The sequence below is a fragment of the Mastomys coucha genome, unplaced genomic scaffold (assembly GCF_008632895.1).
Source record: "Mastomys coucha isolate ucsf_1 unplaced genomic scaffold, UCSF_Mcou_1 pScaffold19, whole genome shotgun sequence".
Taxonomy (NCBI): Eukaryota; Metazoa; Chordata; class Mammalia; order Rodentia; family Muridae; genus Mastomys; species Mastomys coucha.
In genome coordinates, this window is record NW_022196901.1 from 18,837,641 (window position 1) to 18,847,426 (window position 9,786).

Genomic DNA, 9,786 nt, shown 5'->3' on the forward strand with positions numbered 1-9,786 from the left:
CACCATGTGGTTTCTGGGATTTGAACTCATGACCTTCCGAAGAGCAGTCGGTGCTCTTCCCCACTGAGGCATCTCACCAGCCAGGGTGGTCTTAAACTCATCATTTGCCTGCCTCAACCTTCTAAGGGCTACAGTCATGAATATGATCCATGATACTCAAGGACAACTGTTTTCATTTGCTTTAAAGGGGGGATGGGGGCAGGGAAATGGAACTAGTTGGTTGGCTGGCTGACTGGCTGGCTGGCTGGTTAGTTTGGAGATTGGATCTCATGTAGCCCAGGCTATCTTCCTACTTACATTTTAGCTATGGATGATCTTGAACGTCTAATCTCCGAAATACTGTGACTACAAGCTTGTGCTACCATAATCACTGGTTTGCAGTGTGAGTGTCAAACCTAGGATTTTGTGCCTAACAGGCAAGTACTCTACCAATTAAGATACATCCCTGGTCTCTGCTTTAAATTTTGTTTTTATGGATCAATGTAGGGTATGGATATAAATATAAATACCTGTCTAATAATTTTTTAGACTCAGTATTTTTCTTCTCCTAGGTACAGCCTAGGATTACTAGAGTTTAAATAAAGATTAATAGACTAGTATATCATAGTTTTTTATGCTTTCCTCTTTTCAAGTAATTTTTCAAGTAATTGCTTACATAGTGAACTTTAAAAAAAAAAAAACTAGGGAAACCAAGTAAACCCAAGGCATGGGATTTAAGTGTTTGTTTTTCTTTGTGGCTTATACTAGTTAGCCATAGACTGTTTTACTTTGAAGCAGATTACTTATCTGTTGTAAATTTTTTATTTTTTGTTTTTCTAAGTTTTTACCTCCTGCTACATATGAAATGAGGGTAAGAAAAAACAGGATTTTTCTAAGTGTAACTTTAAAAAACAATCTTTTACTATTTTTAAAAGCATTCTTATAATATATCTTATAGTATATTTCAAATACACCTAAAGCCAATAGAAGCAACTGTTTTGTTGGTAACTTCATTTCTTTAACACTTACTGAGTTAGGTTTTAACTTAAAACAGGATATTTAGGTGTGGGTTTTTTTGTTTTGAGTTTGTTGGTATATTGTTTTGTCGTTTTTTCTTTAGGTTTATTTATTACTTTATTATGTGTATGAACGTTTTTGCCTGTATGTATGTAGGTGTACCATATGCATGCCTGTACCTGAAGGGGCCAGAAGATGGTGTCAGATCCCCTAGTACTAGAGTTACAGATGGTTGTGAGCTGCCATGTGGGTGCTGGGAACTGAGCCCAGGTCTTCTACAAGAGTAGACTGTGCTCTTAACTATTAAGCCATCTATCCAGCCCCTTAAATAGTATACTTTTAATATCTGCTAAATACTATTTTCCACTAAATCTTCCAAATTGAAGCATTTGTTTAAATGTAACAGCCAGGAGTGATGATGCACACCTTTAGTCTCAGCACTTAGGAGCAGGGGCAGGTGAATCTCTGAGTCTGAAGCCAGCCTGGCCTACAGAACAAGTTCCAGGCCAGCAGGGCTGTGTAGTGAAGCCCTTTCTCTTAACAAATAAACTTGCCGAAAGTTATCACTAGTCATGACTAGTCATGACTTCTTTGACTTGTTATTCTCAATGATCTTCACTTCTCAGTTTAGAATTGGGTGAATTGGGGCTGGCTTACCGTTTCAGGGGATTAGTCATGATGCCAGCAGACATGTTGCTGAGAGTTCTACATCTTGATCCGCAGGCACCAGGAGGAGACTGTCACATTGGGTATAGCATTGACATATGAGCCCTCAAAACTTAACCCCAGTGATACACCTCCTCCAACAAGGCCACACCTCCTAATAGTGCTATTTCCTATACCCAAATAATCAAATACATGAATTTGTGGGGGCTATTTCTATTTATCCTACCATATTCACTAGTTTACTAGTGTATCATATTTGAGCCTGGAATGTCTAATTGTAAATCAAGGATCTTGCATTGGAAATAAAAGTAATTCAGCCCCTTTGTTTTACTAATTTTCTCAGATGGAAATTTTGTGTGTGTTTGTGGCTCCCAAATTTTTAAGCCTGTCTTTTCTGACCAATTCTCTTTATATGTAAAAATCATATCCTATGTCTTTATTTAAATGTAAAACAATGAAATGAATGCATATTAATTTAGGAATACTTCCTGTGAGCTTGCCAGAGTCTTGGAGACAGTTCTAGAACTTAGAGCAGTATGACTAGGGTTCTAATCTGTTTCCACCTCATTCTCTGGTATATTGAGAGCTCCATAGCCTGATACTGTTTTAGGTGAGAATGATTTGGGCCCTGCCTTTTCCTCACATCTTACACCTCATTGTTTGGGAAAGGCTCTTTCAGGCACAGGGGTCTTGAGTGAATAGAGTTATTGTTGTCTTGTGGATCTGTACTGTGTGGTATGAATTCCTGTGGCTATTGTCCAACGAGGCATGACCTGGGTCTGAAATACTGCTTCTAGAAGGAACCTGCAGTCACAGGGCATCAGGCAGAGACACACCTTGATACTTTGATGTTGTATTCAAGTAAGGACCAGGATGACTTTACGGCCCATCTGCCCATTGTCTTACTAATAAACAGTTGCAATAATAGAATTTTAGGTATATAATAAATCTGCACCAAAGATCCTTTTATAATGCCTTCCAAGATCCATACAAGATTACTAGCTTTAAAAAAAAAAAAAAAAAAAAAAAAAACTATTGTGGTAAATAGAAAACTGTTCTCTACAAACCTCAGTTCTTCCCTCTTTTCATTTAGCTCAACAGTGATTTCAGTTCAAACCACTCCAAACTGAATATGATGAGTGGTAGGAAGGACCCTTTCTTTTCCAGGGTGGGTGTTAAAACATGGTCCTACCATATACCCCAGACTAGCCTCATTTACAGTCCTCATACCCCAGCCTCTTACTTTGAGTCCTTTTCTTTTACAGGAAACTCAGCCCTGTATTTGTTTGAATGCTATGATACAAGAACTGAGAGTTGGCACACGAAGCCCAGCATGCTAACTCAGCGCTGCAGCCATGGGATGGTGGAGGCCAATGGCCTCATCTATGTTTGTGGCGGAAGCTTAGGAAACAATGTTTCTGGGAGAGTGCTTAGTTCCTGTGAAGTGTATGATCCTGCCACAGAAACGTATGTATCTATTTAAAATGATTCTGTCAGTGCTATTATATTCCATAAACTCACTGGATGAAGATGCAAAAAGGTTGAAGGAACCAGAGATGTAATTCTTGTTTTCAGAATATCCATGCACTTGATTAGCCTGAAATCTTAGGAAATAACCTGACCTCGTCATACATGAGAGCCACTCTCTTCTGGTCCTACTTGTGCAGTAAATATGAATGAGATATACCCAGTTGATCCATCAGATTCATAAAATGTTATTGTTTGAGAGACCAAGAAATGTAGGAGAGAAGGGGAGAAGACTTAGAATAATTTTGTTGTTAAGTAGCAATATTACAAACTGGTTCTTGTCATTACATTCCCCTAGTTGTATCTTGGGGATCATATCTCCCAATAAATCCAGTGCTCAAAGTAAGCGCTTAGCATTTTAATTGAGAAACTGTGATCTCCTCCTCCTCCTCCTCTTCCTCCTCTTCCTCCTCTTCCTCTTCCTCCTCCTCTTCTTTTCCTCCTCCTCCTCCCCATCCTCTTCTTCACTATTGCTTTCAATTCTAAAAAACATGTATGATATGTGTCTTAGGTTTTCTATTGTGAAGAGACACCATGACCATGGCAACTCTTACAAGGAAATATTTAATTGGGGATGGCTTACAGTTCAGAGGATTAGTCCATTATCATTGTGGCAGGAAGAATGGTGGCATGCAAACAGACATGGTGCTGGAGAGGTACCTGAGAGTCCTGCATAGAAATTGGCAAGCAGCAGGAAGAGCAAGTGACACTAAGCCATTTTTAAGCTGTCAGGTTTCAGAATGTATACACATGAAAACATGAGTTTTATCCACTTTTAAACTGTCAAGTTTCAGAATGTATGTACATGAAAGCGTGAACTTTATATTATTGACATATTTAGAAAAGAAAGAATGTAAACAGAATTTTCCAAGCCAAATTTTTTTTGTGATCCATGGGGGCAGCTTACTATAATAGAAGCAGTGAAGGAACCATATTTACTCCTCCCATTTTCAAGCTACAAGATTGTTTGTCTTACCTTATAAGCACATACATAAGTGTGTGTGTGTGTGTGTGTGTGTGTGTGTGTTTGAAAAACAGGGCCAAAGTGGCATCTATAGTATAGTAGTGGCTATTTAAAAAAAAAACAAAAAAACCAAAGCATGTATTTATTCATTCTATGGGGTATATATATTATGTGCTCCTATCACTTGAGTGGCAGAGTTAGGAGGATCATCACAAGTCAAGGCCAGTATTATCCATACGACTGGTTACACAGAGATACCCTGTCTCAGAAGAAGGAAAAGGATGTTATTGACACTTTACATTCTTCCTCTGTTGCCATTTCAAGAATTATTGGAAACTATGGAAAATGGATTTCTTTAAAAGACATAAATTGTTTCCTCCTGTTTTTATATCCCATTAAAGTCCCAAATTTACCTTACCTATAAAACTATTATCTAAAACCCCTTGAGGTTTGTATATATGTATGTATATGTGTACATGTGTGTACATGTATGAAACATGGCAGGAAGCCTTTCACTTCTTGTAAATGAGCACACAGAAACTTTTTTTTTCCAGATGGACTGAGCTGTGTTCAATGATTGAGCCCAGGAAGAATCATGGGCTGGTGTTTGTGAAGGACAAGATATTTGCTGTTGGTGGTCAGAATGGTTTAGGTAAATGATGTTAACTTACTTTTCAGTTCCTCTGGGTGTGCTGATAAGTTCTTAAATTACTGGAACATTTTTAAAAATTGAATCCACACAGCATTATGTCTGAGTGCTAACAAACTTTATTAAGTGTCAAGCAGTGATTGTGACTTCCTCAAATAGGTCTGTGCTTTTTTCGTGTGCCCGTAGGGAGTGCTGTCATATCTGCCTGAGAAATACTGAGCAGTTGAGATACTTGAATATTAAAAAATCTTAGCTTTCAACACTTAAATACTGCTTGGAAGTATCTTTACTCTTTAAAATTGACCTTTTCATTTTCTTATGTAATGCTAATAGTGATTTTAATTAGTTTATATGATGAGATATATGAACTGAATCTATAAATAGTACTTCATTTTTTTTAGGTTTTTTTAAGTGTTAAGTAAAACAAAAACTTCTTTTCTGTTATTCTTATTTTTTTTCATAAATTGCTAAAAGACAGAAAGAAAAACAAATTTGAATAATTTATAATCAAAGCAAATCACTGATACTTTTAAATTTTCTTTTCCAGGATAGAACATTTATAGGAAATGTATGGGCTTTCTTTTGTTGTTTGTTTTTTTAACTTTCTAGAAGAAAATATGTTTCTAAAATTGTCTCAATTTCTTTCATGTTTAAGAATAAGTATTTAGGTAGTGGACATGTGGGTAACCTTTCTATGTGCTTAACAATTTTATTTTGAAACTAAAATATAAATTTTTTAAAAACTATGAAGAGATCCAAGAATCATTGATACAGTTCTTATTCTTTGTTCTTTTGAAGGTGGTCTGGACAATGTGGAATATTACGATATCAAGTTAAATGAATGGAAGATGGTGTCGCCGATGCCATGGAGGGGCGTGACAGTGAAGTGTGCAGCAGTTGGCTCTGTCATCTATGTCCTGGCAGGTTTTCAGGGTGTAGGTAGATTGGGGCACATCCTTGAGTATAATACTGAAACAGACAAGTGGATCGCCAACTCCAAAGTCCGGGCTTTCCCAGTCACAAGTTGTCTAATTTGTGTCGTTGATACTTGTGGAGCAAATGAAGAGACCCTCGAAACATGAACGATGAATGGACTCCCACTCATCTGAAACTTAGAGATATGGCCATCAGTGGTTTATTCCAAGAGTTCAGTTATGAAGTTCTGATCTAGTATTTTGATAAAGTAAGATTCCAATAAGATAACAGTTTATATTGTCTGGACCTCCTTACTTAGTTCAAAGACCATATTCTATTTGGCCATATAACCAAGAACCTATCAGCCAGAAAACATGAAAAGTTACAAGCACTTCTTGAAAACATGAATTGCAAATATGTAACTGATTGTGGCAGAGTGGGGCATGCTCATCAGAGAAGTAGCCTCAGCTTAGCTCTAGATTCTATTTTCATAATTGTGTAAATGCTGTGTAGTTAGCTCTTTTGTTTCAGTTTGGTCAAGAACTAAGTAGTAGTATGAATTACAATCTGAGATTATAAACTCTGATATAGTAACTGTAATAGTGTTATGTATTTTGCTTGTCTTCATTTATTTCATTTAGTGCCAAATTACTCCATTTTAAAGTAAGCAAGAGTAGCTCAAACATACACACTTTCTCACAAAACTTCACAGATTTTTGGGACTTAACTGTACCCAATTACTCCTGAAATATATTCAGTCCAATTAAATGAAATAAAATGTCGCTGCCTCACCGACCAGCGGAAATAAGGAGGCAACCACAAACTCTTCTCCAAGCAGTTTATTCAGGAACCTTGTACTTTTTCTTTCTACCTCTTTCTCTTTCTTTTCTTTCTTCTCTTTCTTCTCTCCCCAGCCCCCAGCACTCGCGGGTTAAATACTTTCCCTAGTCCCAATCAGCATCAGCTACACGGCAAATCATAGTAGGCTGCGGGAAATCATGCCAGCTTGCATCATAAACTGGAGGCACTCAGCTTTTCTAAATAAGGGCTTGTTTATCGCAATGCTTTAGGGTGGCAGCTGCGGCTCCCCACAGTTCCCCCTTTTTGTTTTAAACGCAACAGGCAAGAGTAGAGGTCTGATCTCCAGTAACCATGAGAAGGACATTGCAATGGCCCTACAACCTGGTTGTAATCTCTCTTGGCAAAATATCAAACCCGTCTTTGAGAACACGTACATCTAGTTTGTACAACAAACCGGGCTTATTTAATACAGCCACTCGGGACGTGTCTTGTCTTAGGTGATTTATTTGCCAGAGCCCTAACTCATAGCAGCCAAGTTGGTGCCATGCCCGTCCTATGCCTTTACATGCAATCAGACGTGCTCTCCAAGAGACCGCTAGAAGCTGATCTCTAGTGCAGTGCTTATCCTCGCATCCTGAGCGTGAAGAAGAGCATTCAGAATAGTTAACCAAGCCTGTGGAGATTGTCCCGCCTCCAGGGCTGCAAATGCTTGCACTACCAAAGCAGCCTGTCATTGCTGCCAGACCCGCATAGATGCACCGCAACACTAATATGCTGACAAGGACCAGTAAAGCACCCACGGTTCCAATACCCACTCACTCTTTATACAATTAAATCTGGCTATTTCTTCCCTATTTCAAGTATAACCATTTATAACCCTCTCTCGCCCCAAAGCCCAGGGAACCGGGTAGACGACTCATCATAACTTCTTCAAGCTATACGGGGGCGTAGATATAAGAAAGGGGTGAGGAAGGAAAAACAGAATTAGTCTTCTGATGTCCGTGTCTTAACTGGAACAGGCTGAAGTTCAGGACACCAGGAGTTCAAGCAGGCGGTTTAGATGAGGAAATTCACCAAGGCTGTATATTTCTGTAACATATAAATCTCAAAACAAACTTTCAGTATCATTAAGATACATATTTTTGTTTGATTCTCTATGTAGTGCAGGGACTGATGGCATGTCCCTGAGGGTGACTTGGTCTCTGTTCTAATTGGCACGCTTGGATCACGTGACCCAACTTTGAAGCGTGCTAGAGTCCCTTTACCTAGGTGATCACTCACAAACTACATCTCCCATCAGTCCTTCCCCAGCCATCCGGAGCCACAGCTGTTCCAACTTTCCGTTTTAAGCTTGTTTACTCTAGGGGCAAAGGTGCTAGTAGTTTAGCATTACTACCATGTTTCGATAGAATTTGGTTTATTTTTTATTTCCACATGAAACCTTTGCCCTTGGGCATCTTGAAACACAGGGAAGCAAAGCTGACCCCTAGCTTCCCGCCAAACTTCCAGACAAAAGGTACCATAAGTGGCAGTGTTATAGGAGGGAGGTAAGGATACAGGCGGCCCTGGGCCTGTGGGCTCCACCCTACTGGTGGACTTCTCCATTTTCTATACTAACTTCTCAAGTTCCTCTTCAGAGTCCGAGCCACACTCATCAGTCTGATCTTTCTGAGACTTTGCTGACCTCTTTTCCTTCAGCTGTTCTAACGCTTCCTGTCCCTTTACTGCTTTAGAACACACTTTCTTTGAGAAGACCTTAACCCAAGCCAGAACTAGCAGTAGGCGAAATAGCTCCTTAAGAGCAACAAACACGAGACAAAATTGCGAGTTCCCCAGACTATCACTTTTGATTTGCCCTTAACGGGACTTTATCGCTCCACTCTGGAGACCTTATTGCCTCTTTACCGAGGACCTTCCCTTTTGTCCCACCTTACCTGGGAACTTACCAGTCGACTGCCCTGTCTGCAAGGAGTTCTGAGCCGTAGAAGATGTCCCCGTATGGGCCACCATTTGTCGCCTCACCGACCAGCGGAAATAAGGAGGCGACCATGAACTCTTCTCCAAGCAGTTTATTCAGGAACCTTGTACTTTTTCTTTCTACCTCTTTCTCTTTCTCTCCTTTCTCTTTCTTTTCTTTTCTTCTCTTTCTTCTCTCCCCAGCCCCCAGCACTCACAGGTTAAATACTTTCCCTAGTCCCAATCAGCATCTGTATAAAATATTAAGCTTAGCACCCATCATTAATTTATATGGTTTTACTCAGCAGTGTAAAAAGTGTTCTATGTCCTCATTCTCTACTGCGAGAGCCAATCAGAATGATTAACCAGCAGAAGAAAAGCTGTTTGAAAAAATTTCTAGATTACTAGAAATGCACTGATAATTGTAGCCCAGTATCATGTGGATTTAAAAAAAAATATGGTTTTCTTTTCTCCTAGCAGAACATGTTAGAAATAAGTGAGTTTTCTCTAAAAGTTTTGTAATAATTGGCATCAAATATATCACTATCCATTGTCTTTATGTGGACAACAAATCACCAAATGGCCTATTAATTTTTCCCAGTAATGTTTTATCCTTTGACTATGTATGAAGTGTGCCATGTTAAACTGTCAATCAATGTTTTTATCTGATATTAAATATTTTTAACTTAAATAGATTTGCTTTTTTTATTCATTCTAAGTGTGTTCAATAATATTTTTAAAATTTGTGAAAGTTTCCATTTAAAAATTTTCTCTATGTGGAAGTTAGAACAGACTCTAAAATGTTTAAATTAAAAGTGAAGTTTAAAACTGACAGGTTTATCTGTCAAGTTCTTATGTATAGTATTTATATGCACTATGTACAGTCATCATTGTATTTTTCAAATATTCTCATAACTCCTTCAAAAGAAACCCTGTACTTTCTAGTAATCACTCCCTGTTTCCTATGTATTAGCTTTCTAGACTGCTACAAACTACGCTTGCTTAATGGATTAGAACAACCAATGTATTTTCACTGTTTAGGAGGCCAGGTGTCTCAAATCTGGCTTTTGGAGGACTGGGCAAAGCCACCACACCCCGTTCCCACCCCTGCTGCTGGTTGCCAGTAGTTCTTGACATTTACTTCTTAGTTTGCACCTAGAGCTGCACTGCAGTCTTCTTACACCTTGGTCTTTTTGTGTAACTATCTTCACATAGTTCTTTTGTAAACAGCATTTATTTGGACCATTCCTTTTTTCACTTACTTGTATGAATGAATGTATACCATCTGTGTGCCTGGTGCCCACCAAAGTCA

The 9,786-nt window shown here is 38.7% G+C and overlaps 1 protein-coding gene across 1 annotated transcript in view; it reads left to right on the forward strand.

Moving 5' to 3' along the window:
• The window catches only part of Klhl7 (kelch like family member 7), a 61,154-nt gene extending 54,837 nt beyond the window's left edge, over window positions 1-6,317 (forward strand). The window contains exons 9-11 of the mRNA XM_031380132.1: window positions 2,928-3,129; window positions 4,708-4,805; window positions 5,601-6,317. Coding sequence (XP_031235992.1) covers window positions 2,928-3,129; window positions 4,708-4,805; window positions 5,601-5,884 — 584 coding nt within the window. The 3' untranslated portion in view covers window positions 5,885-6,317. The remainder of the gene's footprint in view (window positions 1-2,927; window positions 3,130-4,707; window positions 4,806-5,600) is intronic.
• Window positions 6,318-9,786: the final 3,469 nt, after the last annotated feature.